We start from the raw sequence: 22,493 nt of genomic DNA on the forward strand, positions 1-22,493 counted from the left end.
CAGCCAACCTCAGTGAATATTAGTTGAATGGAAAAGTGAATAAGTGAATTGAATGGATTGCACGTAAATTTTTGTGAGGGTTTGTAGAAGAAAGAATTTGCATCTGAGTGGATGGAATATAGGATATTCCCTAAAGCAGCGGTCCCCAACCTTTTTGGCACCAGGGACTGGTTTTGTGGAAGACAGTTTTTCCACGGACAGGGTGGGTGGGGTGGGGATGGTGCAGGCGATAATGTGAGCGATGGGGAGTGGCAGATGAAGCTCTGCTTGCTCGTCCGCCGCTCACCTCCTGCTGGGGGGCCCAGTTCCCAACAGGCCATGGACCAGTACTGGTCCGAGGCCTGGGGGTTCGGGACCCCTGCCCTAAAGGATATATCATTAGAGATATTTTTCAAGAATATGTAGCACTTTATAAGGGGGAAAAGGCAAGAGGAATTCCAAACACAGGAAACATGGAAACCACAGAGGCAGGAGAGGTAAAGTATAATTATGTAATGGCCAGTTCACATTGGCTAGATTAGTGGTTTGCAAACTTCAGGTGCATCAGGATCACCTGGAAGGCTTCTTAAAACCCAGATTGCTGTGCTCCACCGCTAGAGTTTTTGATTCAGTAGTTCTGTGGTGGGGTCCAATAATGTGCATTTCTAACACGTTCCCAAGTGCTGCTGGTGCTGCTGGTCCAGAGGCTACACTTTGAGAACTACTGAGCCAGAGGGCAGTACACTTGAAAGGAATGATGGTAGATAAAGCTAGATTGGGGCTGCACTGTGGAAGGTGTTTAAATGATAAGCTGAGCATCTTGTTTTATTGATTTTATTGGTATAGGGGAAGCATTGGAGATTCCTGAATGTGGAAGTAATTTGACTAGAGCTATTGCTTTAGGAGGATGAATCTTGTAGTACCCTAAAGGATGACCTGATGGAGGTGGGTAGTTGGGGGCTGGGAGGAGAGATTGGAGGCAGAAGACTGGGCAGGAGGTGACTTCAGTAATCCATTCTATATCGCTCAGATTTACCTTTTAAAATGTTAATCATTTTGGACGGCAATCTTCCTAAAATATATTTCACACTCTCTGCTCTCCTACAGAGAGAGTCCTGAACATAATGCATTCTTTTGATGACTCCAGGTTATCGTTCTGAACATCGATGATTGCACTGAGTTGTAACACAGTGTGCTCTCATGGGGATGGAGGTGTGAAGAGCTTTGTGCCCAATTCAGAATGCCCTAGAACTGCTGTGAATTTTTAGTTTTGTGTCTTCTATTGATAACATTTCTATCTCTCCCTTTGCAGCTCCTCTCTCCATTCTAATTGGCTGATCCTAATCTGCAATGGGCTGGAAAACCAGCTATAATTGTGTGTAATGTAAGAGTAAACAGAGTGTGGGTGAAGTACTCTTCTATGAATAAAGTCTATAAGCTTTGGGGTGTGAACTCTGCAACATTTATTTGGGCTGCTTACAGGTCTCTCAAAGTTCTTCCTATTTTATGGCTCCATTCCAAGTAAGTGAGGTTGCCAGGAATATGAGAAGTAATGTGTTGTCAGTGAGAGTACCATGTATTTCTTTTTCAAATAAGAATACTTGGAAAACTTTATAAAAGTCATAATTCTGAGTAAATTGAGTTCAATAAAAGGGGGAAAATAGCATTTTAAAAGATAAATTGGTTGCTTTCAGATCACTCTCTCCCTACCCCTACCCTCCAATGTCCTCTACTGTGGTAGTCACTGAAATTACACTCTAGACCACAAGTCATTTGTGATATTCCTCTTGAGAAGCCACCATAAAAGATGAAGGAAAGTTTTTAATGTTTGAGATGATGAAGAGTGCTTGTTAATAGATAACTAATGAGAACCCGCTGTGTAGCACAGGGAACTCCACTTCGCTGTACAGTAGAAACTAACACAACATTGTAAAACAACTATACTCCAATTAAAAAAAAAAAGAGTGCTTGTTAAAGTGATAAGACAAACCATTTCCTTGATAGACTGTTGGGAGGTAGGAAGATAAGGGAGAATCCCATTTGGTAGCATACTGAGTCTCCAAACAGCCTGCCTCTTTTCAAAGGAAGTGAGTCCCGTGAAAAGTCTTCAGGCAACTGCTTATGGGCCCTGTGGAGTTTATTAACTTGTTTTTCACCAAAGAGTAAATGTTGTAGATCCAAATAACAGCAGTTGGGGGAGGGGAAAGGAAGAGAGAGTGCTAGACCAAAATATCTATCACCACAGTGACACTGTAGAGAACTTAGGCAACATTTACTTGTAAGTTTGACTTCATATATATATATATGAAATTGCTTATGAAGTCATCAAAATTTTATCCTTAAAAGAAAAAGCCAGAAAACAAGACCACAAATGACAAAACATCCTGGTTATAGCCCAGATGGCTGCATAAAATAAATAGCCATTTCCTTGATGGAAACATAGGCAATTTGGCTGTGTGAAGCTGCAATTCCAGCAGAGATCCTTGAAACAGATGTTGATATTGGTTGTGCATCAGAACTTTCTGAAACAGCAAGATGTTCAGGTAATATGAGAACAAATAACTGGTACCTTCTTATCCTTATGTCAGTGTCACAGGGAGACATTGCTCTCCCAAAGGGAGATTGCCTTGAGATACCCACAGCAGAACACATAGGAACAAAAAGTAGGGAAGATGGAATTTTTCTATAGTTCTATTACAGACTGGGAATATCTCCCAAATCTCCATGTTCCTCCTGTTCATTTTGATCCTCCCATTCTGTCTCCCTGTGTAGCTCTGCCTCCCTGAAGTCCTGTCAGAGAGCATACTACATCAGCTGTTCCTTTGAGGCAGGACAACGGGACTGTAGGAAGGAGAGTGAAATTCTCTCATCTCAGGAGTAGTTGCCTACATGAGGGTGGTTAGGACTCTGACAACGGAGATAGGTGAGGAAGAGCCTTACAGGTAGAGGGAATGGCAGAAGCAGAGACCAGAGGTGAAAAAGAGTGGAATGTGTTCATGGGCTGGTGACCAGAGAAATATGGCTAGAATGTAGGGTTTGTAGAGGGGAATGGAAGGTTGGAAAGAAGACTGGGGAACCGCATGAAAAACAAAGATTGGCAAAATATGAATTCAAAAATATTTTTTCAAGAAATCTTATGAAACTAGTGAGAAATTACTTACAGTTTTCCATCTGATACCTTATTTGGGAAGAATCACTGGATTTTAGTAACTCCGAAAACATTTACCCTTAGAATTGGAACAGGTATCAAGAATTTTAAAAGTAAGATGTATTGTCAAAATAAATAAATAAATAAAAGTAAGATGTATTTAGAAACAATTCAGTTATCAGAATAAAAGTTTTTACAAATGGAAATCATATATCTTCTTATACCTGTCCTGTAAAATAAATATGATTGGCTATGAAAAAGATGTCACTAAAGATGCCTCAGATATTAAAAAAAAAATAAGAAATTATTATGAGGAATTGTATGTTGACAAATTAGAAAATGTAGATAAAATGGATGAATTCCTAGAAAATATAACATACCAAAACTCATTTGACAAGAGTTAGAAACCAAAGAATTGAATCACTAATCAGGAGCCTTTCCACAAAGAACACTCCAGGCCCAGATGGCTTCACTGGCAAGTCCTATGAAATACTCAAGCAATAAAAAATTCCAGTTTTGCACAAAACCTTCCAGAGAACGGAAAATGTGTGAACATTCCCTGACTTGTTTCATGAGGCCAGCTTAATTCTGATGGACGAAAACATTAAAAGAAAGGAAAAATGGAGGGCGATCTCATTCATTGTGATACATATAAAAACTCTAACCAAATATTAGCTAATAGAATTCAGCAATATATAAATAGGATAAATCATCATGACAAAGTAGGATGTATCCCAGGAATACAAGATTACCATTAGAAAGCCAATGTAATTCACTACATCAACAAATTAAAGGGGAAAAATCATATGATCATCTCAAAAGATGCATATGAATCAGGTGATAAAAACCAACATTCTTTTATGATAAAAATTCCTAGCAAACTAGGAATACAAGAAAATACCTAAGAGGCCAGGCACATGTGGTAAGCTGTAAGAAATCCTGACTTCAAACCAAACAGGATGAGATAATCACTTTTAGTGAGAATAAAAACTGACATGACTGAGCAGCTCGGGCAGCGGGAGGAGCGGCAGCGGCCAGGCAGCCAGCTTCGCGAAGCCTTCGGCGCGCCGCCGTGGCCCGCAGGCCCCGGGCACGAGCCCGCCCCGGCAGCCACGCTGCCCACGGGGAAGGTCAGTTCCGCCGAGGGGGCGGCGAAGGAGGAGCCCGAGAGGAGATCGGCGAGGTTGTCAGCCAAACCGGCTCCCGCAAAAGTGGAAACGAAGCCAAAAAAGGCGGCAGGAAAAGGTAAATCTTCAGACAAAAGAGTGCAAACAAAAGGGAAAAGGGGAGCAAAGGGAAAACAGGCCGAAGTGACTAACCAAGGGACTGAAGGAAAGTTACCTGCAGAAAACGGGGGAACTAAAAACGAGGAGAGCCCAGCCTCTGATGAAGCAGGAGAGAAAGAAGCCAAGTCTGATTAATATATCACACCCGGTCCTATCAACTGTTTTGTAAATGAAAGTTTTTTAGTAGCTCTAGAAACATTTTTAAAAAGGAGGGAATCCCATCTCATCCCATTTTTTAAGTGTAAATGCTTTTTTTTTAAGAGGTGAAATCATTTGCTGGGTGTTTATTTTTTGGTACAACCAGAAAACAGTGGGATATTGAATACAGGAGGCTTTGGTTGTCTTGGGTGTCAGCTTAACATTCCATAGATGGGCGGTAGCTTTTATATCCTATAATACAAAGCATACTAAATGGCAGTTTGGAGTCAGTTGTGCATTTAAATGTCTTGAACACTTTAAATTACTTCTCTTCCCATGTTGCTTTTGGTAGAATTGTTTCCTAAGGTAAACCACTCACCCCTTGATCTTGGCTCTCCTGGTCAGAATTTTGTGCACTCTGTAACATCTTTGGTCGTGGTAGTCCAGTTCTTCTAGTAACTTTGTTAATGTGCTGTGAACGATTGACAATTTGAGTATGGACTTACGATGTAACAGCATATCAGTACTGGAAGATATTGGTACTTGATATCTTGTTAAGGAAAATTTGCCTCCACATTTTAAGCTGGAAAGTCACTAGGATAACTGTTCAGAAAAGAATCACAACTACATGAATTTTTAGATTTTTGGTACATATGTTAAGAATTGGGTACAAATTGAAATGTCTGTGTACTGATCCTCAAAACAACCAATAAAATCTCAATTATGAAAGAAAAAAACAACAAAAAACTGATATGACTACTTTGGAAAATAATTTGACATTTTCTAATGAAGTAGAAAATGAAGTACAGCTATGACTCAGAAAGGCTACTCCTATATATATTCCCTCATCAATACATGCTCATCACCCTGGTAATGAAACAGGAGGGAAGGGGACAGGGCACAACCTTTAAAAGAATGACGTAGCCCAAGGACACGACATAAACTGATTAGAGACAAGTAGGTCCAAGATGGCGGATGAGTTGACTTCCACTAGACCTTGAGGCTCATTATACGCTCATTGTAACACATCAACATGCTAAGTGACACACCCACAGGCGCCATGACAGTTCCAAGGCCGACCATCAAGGTTAAAAAGTAGGCGGTGGTCCAATTTCTGGAAATCCCCACCCTTTCCCCAAAATAGCTGGAATACTCCTCCCACTCATTAGCCTATGAAATTACCCACCCCTATAAAAACTGACAACCCCATACCCTGGAGCCGCTCTCTCCTTCTGAGATGGCGCACGATCTATGGAGTGTGTTTCTCTCTAAATAAATCCACTTCTTACCTGTCACTTTGTCTCTCCCTGAATTCTTTCTGCAATGAGACATCAAGAACCTGAGCTTCATTAAGTCCTGAGACCAGGTGTGTGATCTCAGTTAAAAGAACGTGGGTTCAAGTCCCAATCTGAGTTGCATGGTTTCAGTAACATTATTCCAAATTGCGAAAAACTGGAAACAAACCAAATGACCATCAGTAGATTGTATAAGTAAATTGTAGAATATTATACAACAATAAAAACTGAATTAACTACAGCAAAGCACAACATAGATGAATCTTACAACTATTATGCTGAGTGAAACAAAGCAAGACCAAAAGAAACATATAGTGATTCCATTTATAGAAAATTCAAAACTATGGAAAACTATACTGAAAGATTTGGAATTGCATACATATGTGATTAAACCATATAGAAAAGCAAGGAAATAGTTACTGTACAATTTGGGATAGTGACATCCTTCAAGGGGCAGTGGTGATCTGGAGGGGATACATAGGGGCTTCTGGGTACTGGAAATGATCTCTTATTTGGTTGATGTGATAGTGTGATTTATAAGAAATATATATTTGGTCATTCAGATGACCAAATATATATTTCTCATATATATTTAGTCTTCTTTGTCCATGGTTCCTGGCTCTCAGCTCCTAAAACCCTTGGAATTTCCTGTGATAAGAGCCATAAAGGTATCTTTTGTTATGTTAATTAGGTGACTTTTGGAAAGCCCTTAGGTAACCTAAGGGTAGGATGTTGGTTGCCAGGAGAATCAACCAGTGATTAGAAGGTTGGAACTTTCAGTCCCTCCTCCCCCACCTCTAAGAAGGGGAGATGGGCTGTAGATTGTGTTCAGCTGCCAATGGCCAGTAATTTAGTCAATCATGCCTATGTAATGAAGCCTCCATAAAAACCTGAAAGGACAGGGTTCAGAGAGCTTCTGGGTCGGTGAACATGCGGAGGAGCTGGGAGAGTGGTGCACCTGGAGAAGGCATGGGAACTCTGCTCCCATTCCCCGTGCCTTGCCCTATGCATCGCTTTCATCTGGCTGTTCCTGAGTTATATCATTTTATGATCAACTGCGGATCTAGTAAGTAAAATGTTTTCTCTGAGTTCTGTGAGCTGCTGTAGCAAATTAATTGAACCTGAGGAGGTGGGTCATTGGAACCTCCAGTCTGTAGCTGATCGGTCAGAAGCACAGGTGATAACTTGGGCTTGAAACTGGCATCTGAAGTGGTGAGAAGGCATTCTTGTAGAACTGAACCCTTAACCTGCGGAACCTGATCCTATCCCTGGGTAGCTAGTATCAGAATTGAGTTGCACTGTAGGACACTCAGTTGGTGTCTGGAGAATTGCCTGGTGGTAGTGGGAAAGCACCTCCTCCCCACAATTTGTAATTGGCATCTGGACACTTCTAGTTGGTATCAGAACTGAGGTTTGCTATAAAAAGGTCCTGGCTCATGTAAACATGTGGTTTGGGAAGAAAAAGGATGAAAGGGTGGGGGATGAGGAACCTTTGATTCCTTGGTGGCTACATGGTCACGCGTGGTATGCAGCAGCATCTGTGCTGCAATCAAGTACTAAGGGTAAAAGTTACCAATAGAATATAGAGGTGGATCCAACTCCTGGGAAGTTAGTTCACTGGATGCATAAGGAAATACATACTAATAAGACAACGGCAAAATATTCAGTCTCTTGGCTATTGTTATCTATAATAGCTAAACTAAAAGTAAAAGAAAATGCTGGGTCCAGCCTTGATGCTAAACCAAGCTCAGATTTGGGTCAGTCTGAGCTTGGGCCACTAGCCTCAGAGCCACCTAGAAAGGGAAAAATTATGTAGGGGCAACAGAAAGTACCTCTACGACCTCTGGTCACAAAGAAAGCCGTCATGTGGGGGAGAGCAAAACCAAGAAACTATTGAAACAAGGGGGGATAACGTGAAGGAGTTGTTTCATTTTGCAGATTGGTATCATCAGCTTACTGAGGAAACTTTACTAAAATGGAGCATGAGAGTAAGTAATTTAGGAGCTGTGTCTTTGGTTTTGAATGCTACAGAGTGGAAGAGCAAATTTGGGTTGACACAGGAGGTTACAGGTCACTATGGAACAGTCACAGATGGCTACTGTAGAACCAAACTAAAATGGAGTCACTTATGTCAAGGACAAAATGGAGACAGTCAATGCAGGCACATAAAGGAAACTTAACCTAACCTTGCAGGAATTGACAGCTCTTCTCAGAAGAGCATAGGACACCAGCCTATCCCTCAAAGCCAATTCTGTTCCTGTCATCTCTGGACTTCCTTGTTCCTCTGACTCAGCTATCCTGATCCAAATAGGGAAGAAGATCACTAGGCAACCAATCAGGTGAAAAAGCCAAATAACTTCAGCATTTACCCCCTAAAAATCCCTTAGTCTGTGAGCAACTCAGAACTCATTGCTCTTGTAGCCTTGAGTTTTCTGGCTTGCAGGTCAAAAGCCTTGCAAGAAACTCATCTTTCTGCTTTGTTTGATTTAGTATGCAGACTTTGGGTTTTGACACCATACATGATCCAGACACAAAGCAGGTTATTCCCAGGGGAACAGCCAGCCTGGTGGACTGGATAAAAGCCACTCTAAGGTCTGTTCACCCTGAGAAGGGGGACTGTCACCCTCTATGAATGCCAAGTGGAATTCCCCAAATGAAGCAGCTGATATGCTTCGTATACAAGCCATGTAGGACTGGTGTTTTGATGACCAGGATATTCACCCACTGAATATGCCCTTTACCCAGGTCATGGTAAATGTTGTGTTTCTCGGGGCCCCCTTCACATGGGCACCCCATATATAACCTTATTGCTGCAAAATCGAAAAACAGTTCTGGAGGATTTATCAAATTTGCCATCTCAGCTTCCCCTTATGGGTCTTACAGATGCTAATAAAAACATTAGTTTAATTAACAAGAGAATGGGAAGAGGCCTGGGGACAGTCAAGGGACTCTTCCCAACCAGGTGGAAACTTTTAAAAGATTGTTTAGAAATAAGGTGAAAAAAGCAAATACTGAAAGGGGCGGAACAAAGAGGAATCAGAAAGGGGAGAATCACAGGACTTTTCCCAGCAGGATGGAAATTTTTAGATGGTTATTAGGAAATGGGATGAAAACAATGAACATTGATGGGGTTAAAACAAAGGTTGGGCAAAGGGAAACGCTGCTGGTCCCCCAACATTAAAGGGCCCCAACAAGCTCGCTCTATTTACCCGTGTTTGGATAAATTTTAAAAGCTGGAAGGCAAAAATTACAAGAAGAAACCTGACCAGCAGTTGCTTGGGGCAGTGGTTTGGCTGAAGAACGACAAAAGGGCCTGGGTCCTTTGTCTCGACCGACCCCTTATAGCCGCAGAACTAGCCCAAATTGGCCCTATCCTGTTTCTAGCAAGATACTGAGTTGTTTTTCAGAGACAACAGAACAGAAGCGCGAGTCATGCAGCCAGAGCATGCGCAGAGGAGAATATTTTGACCTCAAGTCACACCCGGAACCAAAGGACCCCCCCCACCCCCCACCCCACGAACCAAAGGACCAGGACATGACCAGAACCTGAACATCGGAACCCTTTCAAACCCTTTCAGAAGCAAAGGGTCCCTTGTCCAGGGAGATCCAGTGCTAAAGCCCCGTTTAACCATACCTTACCATTAATGGCCAAGTTCCAAAGCCCTCCAATCAAAACTTGCCGCGCCAGCGCTTCTGCATACCAACCCATCCTCACCTAACCTAACTCCAGATCAGGGAGACAGCTTTGATCCCTGCCTCCTGTCTCCTTACCAGTGGACCTTGCAATCAAGCTTTTTCTTTTCTCAAAAGCCCGTGGCACAGTATTGGCTTCTGTGTGCATCAGGCAGGGAGACTTTGCTGTAACACCCTCCCTGGGGACCCAAAGCCTTTTGCACAAGGGCAGGTCAAATAATGGTCGGGGTGGAGAAGAGAAGCTTCCAACAACTGTGGTACCAAAACCCATTGATGAAGCCTTGACTCAGGCTACAATTTGATTGAGAGAATGTAAAAGTGTAAGAGTAAATAGGATTATGAAAGTTGGAACGTTTAAGCAGGTATTATGTACAGGAGTTGTGTCAACTTTACCTGAATATTTTATAGGAATAGATATCACATCTGGCTGGGGAACACTTCCGCTACCTGGTATTGTAAAACCCAAACCTGTTGAGGAAGTCCTAACAGAGGCTACAGTTAGGAACGTAATGGTTGATGGAATTAAAGTAAATGTTTGTAGGAGAATTGGAATGTTTGAACCGCCTTTATGTGAAGTGGTTGTGTCTCTTTTACCTGATTGTATTATGGGGATGGACGTTGTATCTGACTGGGGAACACTTCCCTTACCTAATATTGAAAAGCAGAAGGCATGTGAGTCCACCCTTCCAAGCAATATTAATTGGACATGCTAAATGGGAACCAGTAAGATTGCCAGAACCCACACAGTGTAGCATGGAAGCTGGAGTGCTGGTGGGAACAAATTCTCTGTGCGCTAACCCTATGTGGAGTATGGACTGGGGCTTATGGCAAAAACCTGTGAGAGCCTCCGAGTGACAGCTACTGGGACTTTGGACTAGAGAATTTCCATTGGAGTGGCATTTACTATCTCGCTGTTGGACGTTATTAATTAAAGCTACCCCCATGACGGAAGGACATAAAATGATCTTAAAACCGGAAATACAATGTCTTGGGTGATGTTAGAGAAACACTCTAATGGGGATGGCAGTGCCCAGAAGAGTTCCATAATAAAATGGAGATTGTTTATACAGGATCATGCTGCCTGGGGAATGCAAGGAGGAGATACTCACTCTAGCACGGAGCCTCTTTTCCCCCAGGACTGACTCTGGAACTGCAGAAGGAGCTGCCGAATTCTGTTGTCACTTGGATAGTGCCCCATGAACAGCTCTTGACAAAGAGTTGCTTGGTTTGTAGACTGCAGTTCCAAGGTGAATGGACCTCCCTGTTTGGGAGGCCTCCACTCCAGTAGAAGAAGGTAAAAATAAATCGATCAGCTCAGTGGGCTGAATTGCCTGCTGTTTCCCCAGCAGTGATGGAAGAACTGAACAGTGGTAAAAGCCCACTTTTATGTTTGGCTCTTTACTGATTCATGGGCAGTGGCCAGTGGTCTGTCCATGTGGTCAAGCAGGAGGGCAGTGGAAACCTGACCTATTAAAGGGATGCCCGTGTGGGGCACAGCCCTATGGAAATTTGAGGGTTGCATCAAAGTAGGGCATGTTGATGCCCATCAGAAGAACCCCCTTCCAGGTTAGGAAGGTGATTGGAATTGATAGGCAGATATCCCTGTGTGCTCACTTAAGGTAGCTACTTGGGTCCATGAAATGAGTGGCCATTGGGGGTCTGCAGCAATGCAGAGATGGACTGAATCTAGACATATTCCTCTTGCACCCTTTGAGGCACAAAATGCCAATAAGAGCTGTTCTATCTGCCAGCAAAAGAGACAGAGAATGCAGATGACTCTATGGCAGATTCCCTGGGGGGGAAGGCCCCGAGCATAGCTGGCAGGTCAGACTGATGCTGGTAGCCCTGGGGGCTGCAAGTGGTCCTGACCGGAATAGACACTGACCCTAGGCTGGGCTTTGCTTACCTGGTGGTAGATGCAGATGCTGTGAGTGCCATAAAAGAACCAGAACAGAAGATATTGCGCCAATTTGGGACAGTTAAGTGTCATTTCTTCAGACCAGCCGATCTGGTCTGAATACAGAAATAATATCGGCTGTATTATTACAACTGATAATTTCCAGCAATGGGCAGAGAGATCTCCTCAGAGTAATAGTTTGGTGAGAATTGGAATGGGTAGTTGAAACATTGGTTGTCTGAAGTGGGGGAGAAATAAAGGCATGAAGGGCTGGGTTATACGCCTTCACGAGTATGTGCTCACCCTCAACGTGAATATGAGTGGGGCTTCAGGACTGTCCCCGCTGGATAGATTCTGTTTTTCTGATTGATCTGGGGAAGAGGGGGTGAGGAAGGTCCTGGTGTACTTTCTTCCCTGTATCACCCCAACTTTTTCTTTTTTCCCTGCTTGGTGCAGTGGTCATAGAGCCAGGGCTGCAACTACAAGGTCTGGAAGCAAGGATGATTCCTCGGCAAAAAATTTAGGATCCCTTACCGCAAGACAATCATAGAAGTCAAAAGATACTGACACATTACTAGACTCTCATTCAGTCATTAATGACTATCCAATCCATCATCACATCTTATGAAAATGTCTCCCAGGGTGAGGCCACTCAGGTTTGCAGGTTTCTATTTGCTCTGGTCAGGTTCCAAAAGCAGGAGTGGTCTCAGCAATATATGTGTTTTTAACCTTTATGTCACAATTCCTAAGGGCCTGATGGGGCAGGATGTGCCTTCACCCCAAATGCCAAATTGGGACTAACAGTGAATTCAGCTATATTGCCTGGTGGTAAAAATAGCCCGCTAGTTGCACCTATGTAACCTATGTAATGTTAACGTTACTTTATGTGAACAGGAGTGGACTGGGCAGGGAGGAACTTTCTAGACTAGTATTGCTGCCTACTATTGCTTGTTATTGCTATTACTTGCTAGACTACTGTTGTTGCCAGCACAATGACCAAACCTAATGTCTCTTCCAAAGGTGGAAAAGTTTGGTTCCAAGTGGAGAAAAGGAAAAATAGTAGCTGATGAATAAATGTTATGTAATGAGGGAAACCCAGTATTACATTAACATCTATCTCAAAAGAGGATCAGAGCAAGAGATGATATTATCTCTTAGCTGGAATATACCAGGTGCCTGAAAGAGTAAAGCCATATATTGCTGAGAACACTCCTGCTTTTGGAACCTAACCTAGATGGCAGGGTAGACAGGTCATACTCATGAGTGAGGCCTTTTAATGGAGGGATCATTGCTTTTAATGTATCTAACCATTGCACTCAGAACCCACTTGTAACTCTTCTGATTTCTAGTACATATAAAACACTTTATAAAATGCTCTTGAGGGCAGCCAGGAAGATTACTATAAAAAGCATGAGCATTTTTCAGCACTGGCCCTAAGGAATTCTCAGGGGAGAGATGTCTGGATGTAAAGGCATTATCTTTAAGACCCCGGCTTGCACTATGTGATTTTGCCCTTTCCAGCATTCACAGTTGTAAAAAGTTCAACTGCAGATAATGCCTGCCTGTCCACTTTTAGTTTCTGATCTTCAGCTACTAAAGCAGTCCTGGAGACTGAAACACAAATGAAAACACATTTTTTTCCACCATGCAAACCTCTTGCCAGGCTGCATCCACTTAGTAACCAATCTGGTTGGCTCTAGGTGTCTTTTGAGCACAATTTCATTCTTCTTTGAATGTCCAGAGAGAGAATTATCTCTTGGCTGGGGTTAAACTGGTAAGGATTTCATGCTCTCAAGTCTGATCCCTTGAAAATCTTCTGCACATCCATAAGTTTTTTCCCTTGATCTTCAAATAGGCGCTGATTAGATATGTGATGGCGAGTAACAGGGCATGGGCAGAGGCATGGCCACGGGCAGATATAAGTTGGGGGACCAAGCAGGGGCCATAGCATTGGAATATCCTCTCACTTCACACAGTGCAAGCCACTAATGGAATGTGAATGATCAAACTGAAAAGAGGGTGGGTCCTGGGGTCAACATGCATCCCTCACACCCCTGTCATGGCCAGTCATATTCTCTTTCTCTCCTGGGGAAATGTAAATGGATGAAAATGACTCTGAGACAAAATACACTGATTTCTTTGCTGATATCCGGTATTAGTACTTTGCTTTTTCCTCTTTCCTTTAAAAAATCCATTGCAGGGCTTCCCTGGTGGCGCAGTAGTTGAGAATCTGCCTGCCAATGCAGGGGACACGGGTTCGAGCCCTGGTCTGGGAAGATCCCACATGCTGCGGAGCAACTAGGCCCGTGAGCCACAACTACTGAGCCCGCGCGTCTGGAGCCTGTGCTCCGCAACAAGAGAGGCCGCGACAGTGAGAGGCCCGCGCACCGCGATGAAGAGTGGCCCCCGCTCGCCGGAACTGGAGAAAGCCCTCGCACAGAAACGAAGACCCAACACAGCCAAAAATAAATAAATAAATAAATTTAAAAAAAAAATCCATTGCAGGATCACAGTCTGGTAGATAAGGGAAGGATCATAGGGAACTTCTAATCTGGTGGTTATCCAATTGTGCTCTTGGGAGACTTCTCAGAACCATCACAGAGGAGACTCTGGGGACACCCTCTATCCCAATATAATCAGAACAACTCCACTTCCTTCATTTATTCACTGAGGAGGTATTTTCTTAATGACTATTATATGCTGGTCCCCTCTCTCTCTGTATGTACGTCTTTGTGTGTGTGTATGTGAGAAGACCCAGTGGCAAGAGAGAACACTGAAAGGTGGGTCAGGATGACTCAGTGTAGAGTAACCCTGGGGAAGGTGAGAGGGAGCAGTGAAAGTCTGTTTTATGTGGTGGATCCCAGGTCTTTGGACTCACTAGATGTCATTTTCTTTCTTTCTAAAAATATTTATTTATTTATTTGGTTGCACTGGATCTTAGTTGCGGCAGGCAGCCTCCTTAGTTGCGGCTCGCCAGCTGCTTACTTGCAGCATGTGGACTCCTTAGTTGTGGCAGGTGGGCTTCTTAGTTGTGGCAGGCAGGCTCCTTAGTTGTGGCATGAGAAATCTCAGTTGCGGCATGTGACCTCTTAGTTGCAGCATGTGGAATCTAGTTCCCTGACCAGGGATCGAATCTGGGCCCCCTGCATTGGGAGCGCGGAGAGCCTTATACACTACGCCACCAGGGAAGTCCCTAGATGTTATTTTCTTGGCAAAATTTGTTTGGGGACTACTGTGACTTATCCATGTCTATCTCAATAGCCCATTATCTCAGACAGCAGATACATTATCAACTGAGCATTTGAGAGAATACCTAGGAGGGGGTGAGGTGCCTTCAATAAAAGTGATTTATTATACCTTAAAATTAAATCATGTTTAAAATTGTATTTATAACTAATTCATTTTCCTTGATTGAGACTTTATGCCCACTGATTAGTAACTTCCCCCTTTCTTGGCAACTACCATTCTATGCTTTTTTTAAAAATTTATTTTATTTATTTTTGGTTGCGTTGGGTCTTTGTTGCTGCACATGGGCTTTCTCTAGTTGCGTTGAGCGGGGGCTACTCTTCATTGCGGTGCACAGGCTTCTCATTGCAGTGGCTTCTCTTGTTGCGGAGCATGGGCTCTAGGTGCGCGGGCTTCAGTAGTTGTGGCACACGGGCTCAGTAGTTGTGGCTCACGGGCTCTAGAGCGCAGCCTTAGTAGTTGTGGTGCATGGGCTTAGTTGCTCTGCAGCATGTGGGATCTTCCCGGACCAGAGCTCGAACCCATGTCCCCTGCATTGGCAGGAAGATTCTTAACCACTGTGCCACCAGGGAAGCCCTACTATTCTATGCTTTGATTCTATGAATTTGACTATTTTGATACCTCATATAAGGAAAATCATGCCATATTTGTCTTTCTGTGACTGGCTTATTTCACTTAGCATGATGTCCTCAAGGTTCATCCATGTTGTTGCATATTGCAAAATTTCCTTATTTTTCAAGGATGAATAATGTTCCATTGTCAGAAAAAATCAAAGCTAATAGGTTTTGGTACGGATGTGGAGAAACTGGAATACTCGCACTGTTGGGAGGGAATGCATAATGGTGCAGCTGCTATGGAAAACAGTGTGGAGGTTTCTCAAAAAATTAAAAACAGAACTACCATATGATCTAGCATTCCCACTTCTAGGCATTTATCCAAAAGAATTGAAAATCTCGAGGCAATATTAGCACTCCCTTGTTCATTGTAGCACTGACTGTTCACAGTAGCCAAGATGTGGAAACAACCTAGATGTCCATCAGCAGAGGAATGGATAAAAGTGCTCTTGATAATAAGGAGGTAGTGTGTAGACAGGGAGAGATCTTACCCTCCAAGTCCTGGCTTCTAATGATGTGAATTTTTCAACAGTTAGTTCAAATCCAGGTATTATTTCTAGAAATTGATTCCATGGGAATCATGTGCCAAAGTGGGAATATGTTGCTTTGGAGCAATAATAGCTATTATATATGAGTGGTAGGCACTTTGCACTCATCTCACTTAATCCTCACAATAACCCTCTGAGGGACACAATACCCATCTATATTTTTTATCATATATATATATTTTAAACTGTTAACTATTTTTTCCTTTGTCTCTTTAATCCATTTGGAATTTGTTTTGGAGTGATGTTGTAGCTCTCCCACCTGAATCACTGCACAATTTATTGAATGGCTATCTTTTGTTGGTTGAAATATCCCCTAGCTTTTTTGTCATTTCTGAGAATCTGAGATGTTTTGTAAACTTTGCTTCGATGTTTCTGAGAGCTGATGCATCAGAATCTGGTGTGGGTATAGATTTGCGACAAGGTCTTCATGATGGAAGTTTTTTGCAACGTTACCTCAGTAAAAATAATTGTAAATGGTACAACACATTTTCTACTCAGAAGAACTGTTTGGTAATCGTTTGGGGTTTGGCTAAGCTAGAACCCTGCTCCCCAAAATGGACCTGCAATATCAGGATAGTGTGGGAGCTGGTTAGAAATGCAGAATCTCAGGCCCTGCTCCGGACCTGCTGAATCAGAATCTGCATTTTAGCAAGAGCACATAAAAGTCTGAGGAATACTAAGCTAGACCACACTTTAATATCTATAAAGACGCACATATACACACACACACTTTTTTTTGCAAAGTAATGCATATCATTGTATAATATTTGGAAATCCTAGTTAAGTGTAAAATAAAAATTACATAGAATCCAACCACCTAGCGTTAGCGCCTGTGAATATTGTATTTTTCTCGAGAATTTTATTCATTATTTTTTAGATTGGCATTTCAGTGTACATAAGGCTGTGCATCCAGATAATTACCTGGCATTTCCACATGTACCAAATATTCTTTGAAATAATGGTTTTTAGTGGCTGCCTGATGATCCATCCTATGGATAAGGCTTCATTTTCTCAGCCATAACTCCACTGTTAAACAGTCAAGTTGTTTCTATCTCTTTGGTATTGTGCTGTGAACATTCTTGTACATGCATTTTGAATAAATATCTGCTTAACTCCTAAAGATAGAGTCGTACAGGATTAAAGAGTAGGAATGATCGTAGGAATATTGATATATATAGACTAATGGGTGCAACAGTTTACCCTTCACGGCAGTGAACAAACATGCCTGCTGTGGTATCTCTTCTGGCCAGCATTTCTTTTTTTTAAGTTCTTGATTTTGAAATGATTATAGATTCATAAGAAGTTGGAAAAGTAGTACTAGAGTCCCTTGAGCCCTTCACCCAGCCTCCCAATGGTGACATCTTATATAACCATAGTACAGTATCAAGGCCAAGAAATTGACATCCATTGGTACAGTACTGTTAATTAGACCACAGATCTTATTCAGATTCTCACCAGTTTTTATGTGCACTTGTGTGTGCGTGTGTGTGTGTGTGTAGCTCTAGGCCGTTTGATTCGTATATAGAGTTGTGTAATCACCATCGTTGTCAGGATATGGAAGTGTTCTCTCACTGCAAAGGAACTCCCTTGTACGGCCCCTTTAAAGTCACGCTCATCTCCTGCTTCAGTCCCTGTCCCCTGGCAACCATTAATCTCTTCTTCATCTTTATGGTTTTGTCATTTCAAGGGTGTTATATAAATGCAAGCATACAGTATGTAACCTTTTGAAATTGGCTTTTTTTCACTCAGAATGATGCACTTGAGATCCATTCAAGTTAATGCATGTATCAATATTTCATTGCTTTTTATTGCTGAGTAGTATTCCATTATGGGTATGTAACAGAGTTTGTACCAGGGATATTTTGGTTGCTTCCACTTTTCAACTACTATGAATAAAGCTTCATCAACATTCATGTATAGGTTTTTGAGTGGACATAAGTTTTCATTTCTCTGAGATAAATGCCCAAGGTGCAATTGTTGGGTTGAATGGTAAATGGATATACAGTTTTATAAGACACTGCCATACTCCCTTCTAGAGTGGCTATTCCATTTTACATTCTCACCAGCAATGTACGAGTGATCCAGTTTCTCCACATTCTTACCACTTTTGGTGTTGTCACTGTTTTTGATTTTAGCCATTCTGATAGGTAGGTAGTAATACCTTAACGTACATTTCTCTACTGACCAACCTTGCATACTTTTCCATGTGTTTATTTGTCACCCACAGCTTCTCTTTGGTGAATTGTCTGTTCATTTCTTTTGTATAATTTCTCATTGGATTCTTTACTTTTTACTGTTGAATGTTAATAGTATTTATATACTCTGTTTAAGGTCCGTAGTCTAGTTCACAGTGTTTTACTGATGTCAGTTTCCTGATTTTAATATTGTAGTAGAGTTATAGAAAATGTCGCCATTGTTGGAGACTGGGTTAATAGTTCTGAGGCTCTGATACTCAAGTGGTTAACTTTTTCAGATATGGTGTTTGCAGATATTTTCCCTGGTTTGTAATTTTGGGTTTTATCCTCCTAACAGAGTCTTTGCTCTTTAAAAACAGAACAAAATTTTTACACAGTTTACTGAGAAGAATAGACAAGAAGCTGCAAGTGGAGTGTGGAGAGATGCTCGACTGATAGCTCTTTTGTAGTGTATGTAAGCAGACGTGCAAATATTCCTCGCCACCTTAGTGGTATTGCTCTGATCTGGCCTCATCTGCCTCGGTTGCAGAGCCCACTCTGCTTTGAGATTCCTCTCTTGGGCAGGAAGTATATAAAGTCTCCCTACCTCAGACGGCCTTCAGCTTCTCGTCCAGTTCCATTCTTTCTGCTCGATGTTTTTCGATCTCTTGTTGTATAAGACTTCTGCTTGGCTTAATGCCTCCAGAAGCCTGGGTTCCCAGCCTCTCCCTGATGGCTGGCACTGACCCAATGCCAGTCTCCTTCCTTTGCTTACTCTTCTGGTCTTGGCTTCTAGCACACCTGATCTGCAATGTCTGCTAAGCTGAACTAGAATCACCAAAACCGTTGTAACATATAGCTGCACAGACTAGTAAAATGGTGATTTTAACACTAGACATCTTAGGCTGGGAAAAAGTGAAAGATTAAGTTCCAATCTATATGACAGTTAAAGTTGAGGATGGCATCTCTGCCTCATCCATCCATGATCAAGGATAAAAACACAGAGGGTGTGTGAACAAGGCACTGCATCTTATAGCGTCCCTGCCATTCTCTACTTGAAAGAAGAGAAAATGTGTGAGAAAGGCAAGCAAATCAATGGGGGACAATGATCATATTTATTCTCAGTTCAGTTGTCTTGAACCATATCCAGAGCCAGGATCAGCTTTTGTTGATGAACATGATAAATCCTACAAATGAACAGTCATTAATTAGAGGAAAATGCATTCCTCTTGCCTTTCTTCCAATTCCAGACTTAAAGCCATTCTGTGAATGGAAGAAATATTTCAAGAATGCCAGCAGATCTCTTCCCAACTCTGCCTTCAGTGACATGATGTTGGTAACTTGAATCACCCATGGTGGGAATATTTACACCATGAAATCAGCAAACACTATATATCAGGGCTTTATTTTCTCTTTGGGAGTCAGTTGATCAACATATAGCAGTTCACTACTGGGTGCCTACCAGTGGGTATTGTGTGCACTCTGGGAGATGAGACACAATCTTGCTCTTGCGGACCTCAACGTCTAGGAGTCACAATCCCCTTCTGGAGCCCAAACCTCTTCTGTCAGCTCTTCTCTTCAGTAGTCTCACCCTGGCCCACCTTTTCCTTCCTTTCCCTCTTCTCAGCCTTTCCTCTTTGCTTTTGGGAGCTCCCTTTTCATTGTGAAGGAGCTTCCTTATAATCTCAGACTTTCTTTAACCACCTCTAGCATCTCCCTGCCTTGATTGAAGGTTGGATTTCTGAGGGTAACCCCCCCCTTTTTTTTTTGCAACCCTCTCAAGTGGAGCCCAGGCTCCCATGCCCCAGCCTATGGATCTCAAGGAGCAGCTTCCATTCTGTCGGCTTTCAGTGGCTGTTTCCAGACCATCATTACACCACTTTTATTCAACGGTCCCTCTTCGAGTTCTATCCAGTTAGACTACCTCCCTTTCATTAACCCAGAGAGGGAACACAGTAGGAGGAGCAGAAGATTTTGACGTGGGAGGTACTGGTGGGACCAGGTACTGGTGGGAGATTCTGCTAGGATGTCCAGGTAGAAGATGTTCAGCCAGATATTGGCAGTGCAGCTACCAAGGGTCTTTGTAAGCCAGCAACTTTGTGGGATTTTCCTGGGATCAGTATGGGGGATTCATTTCCTCTTCCTACTTTTCTACCCATAGCACTGGATAAGGAAAAGACAATGGTCTGCCAGAGATAAGGCAAGATTTTGTTTTATTCTACAGATCATCAAGTTAAAATGAATTTATATTCAGTGATGTTTCAGTAATATATATTTTATTTTCACTTTTCAAAAATTGAGGATCCATTGGTATATGGCATACAGTGGTGGTTCACAAATCATATTGCCTTTCAGAATCATCTGGGGTATGTATAAAACAGTTCACATCCTTGGCAACAGAATATACTTAGCATTCCCAAGTGTTCACTTAACTGGAAATAATATTTTCTGGCTATTCTGATTAATTAAAGTACACTTCAGTGCATAGATCCAGGACAGCAGAATTAAAGATTGCACTTTGACAACCACAATCTTCCTGTTTCACCACAAATAACACAGGTAAGAAGAGAGGGAATCACAGTCTCCACTGGGACCTGTCCCCCTTTCAACACGTGCAAGCTCATCCTGAGAATGCCTACCCCAGTTTGATACAGGCACTTTAGCATCTCCCCTCTTGTTTTCCCTGGAGCACACTGGATGACATTATAACACCAAGAACTTTTTGACAGATTTCTTAGGGAAAAAATCCTCACCTAATAGCGTTATTTTCCCCATCCTACCAATTTCTGTCTAAATGCTTTCAAATTCTGAAAGAGCAAGGCAAGAACATGATACAGTTATCAGTCTAAGTACTTTCAATGCAATCTTCTGTCACCAAAGTGGTTTTTGTTGTTCTTTTATCAGCAATCCAGATTTTATAAAGTGTGTGCTATATTAATAATAGACCAGGTTGATGAGTTCCCTTGCTATCAATCCATTTACTGAGCAATCATCATTACAAACCACTTAATCTCCATTGTGACAGCTTGTGATAACGCCAGAAGAACTTCCATGATTAATTTACAATCAGTTTGCAATCCATATACATCAAACAGATAGTGCATGTAGTAACATTTGCCACAGTTAATGAAAGAAGTGAAGGCAGCAAAACAGCTTCATTATGATGTGGAAATGCACCATTCCAGGGAGAAGTAAGGATTTGAAGTAGACTCATGTATCTAGCTCATAAGGAATTCTCCCTGTATCTTTTGGGTTGTACATGCCATTCAGCCTTACACATCATTACCTCATGAATATTTAGCATCCTAAAAGATATTGACCCCGTTTTATAAGTGTAGAAATCCAGGCACAGAAAAAAGTTTGTCAGCATCCTATAAATAAGTAGCATATAACTTTACATTCTTGATGCTAAGCTAGCTTCTGAGTGGTATTGATGTGATAGAAATGTAAACCCAGACGACAGTTGTAAAGGCTTGGAGGAAACCTGGAGACATTTTATTTTTCATTTCTTTTGCAAAAATCTATTAGGATGAGATTCAGTATAAAATAGTGGTTGAGAGCATGGCCTTGAACATGACACCATCTGGGTTCAGATTTTGGTTCCAACATTTCTTAGTTGTGTGATATTTGACAAGTAACTTGATTTCTATGTGCTTTAGTTTCCTCATCTGTAACAATAGGGAAGATGGTGATAATGGTGAAGACTGCATCATTGGATTGCTAAGAAAATTAAACAGTATTTGAGGTGCTTAGAACAGTGTCTGGCACATGTTAAGTGCTGTATAAGTATCAGCTTATATACATAAAGATTTTGCAGCTCCCCTAACTCATTTAAGTGTCTTCTGATTGACTTTTGTAGCATGTCTAAACCGACTGTTTTGCTTTGTCTTGTTCTATCCAGAAGAGATAGTCATTCTCATTTCTATGTAGTCCTCCTTCATGTACTTCTTCAAGTTCCCTCCTAGACTTTCTTGCTTCAAGTTTAAATAATTACAGATCTTTTCATTTTTCATTGTAGCACGTATTTTCCTATACCTTAATCATCTCTTTCTTGGGCCTCTAACTCATTCTCAGAAACTATTTTTCCCATTGAGTGAGTATGACTCTGGATGGCTTTTATAATGGAATAATGGCCTTTCAAAACTTATGAAAGGCCCATGAGAGATTGTGTAAGGCAGTGCTCCTCAAAATGTGGTGTGCGTCAGAGTCTCCTGTGTCTCTCAATACAGATAAGGATGCTTTGGATCGACTCTGAAAATTCTGATTCAGGAGGTCTGTTGGGGGGCTCCGACAGCAGTATTTTTCAAAAGCTTACAGGTGATTCTGAAGTATTGGGTTGGCCAAAAAGTGCGTTTGGGTTTTTCCATAAGATGTCACAAAAAACCCGAACGCACTTTTTGGCCAACCCAATAGAAGGGTTGAGAGCCACTGCACTAGGGTATATGCTTCCCTATAGACAGAACCATCCAGAACTA

At 41.9% G+C, this 22,493-nt stretch overlaps 1 protein-coding gene across 2 annotated transcripts in view; it reads left to right on the forward strand.

Annotated features, from left to right (window-relative positions):
* The first annotated feature begins 231 nt into the window (after positions 1-231).
* LOC309652233 (non-histone chromosomal protein HMG-14-like) overlaps positions 232-22,493 on the forward strand; it is a 107,849-nt gene continuing 85,587 nt past the window's right edge. Inside the window, exon 1 of one of the 2 annotated variants that reach the window (XM_082445827.1) lies at positions 232-4,372. In XM_082445827.1, the coding sequence (XP_082301953.1) occupies positions 4,123-4,372 (250 nt within the window). In that variant the 5' untranslated portion in view covers positions 232-4,122. Of the gene's footprint in view, positions 13,632-22,493 lie in introns of those variants that run through there. The other variant, XM_082445826.1, reaches the window with a different exon arrangement.

The sequence above is a fragment of the Balaenoptera physalus genome (genome assembly GCF_965194825.1).
Source record: "Balaenoptera physalus genome assembly, chromosome: X".
In the NCBI taxonomy this organism is placed as follows: domain Eukaryota; kingdom Metazoa; phylum Chordata; class Mammalia; order Artiodactyla; family Balaenopteridae; genus Balaenoptera; species Balaenoptera physalus.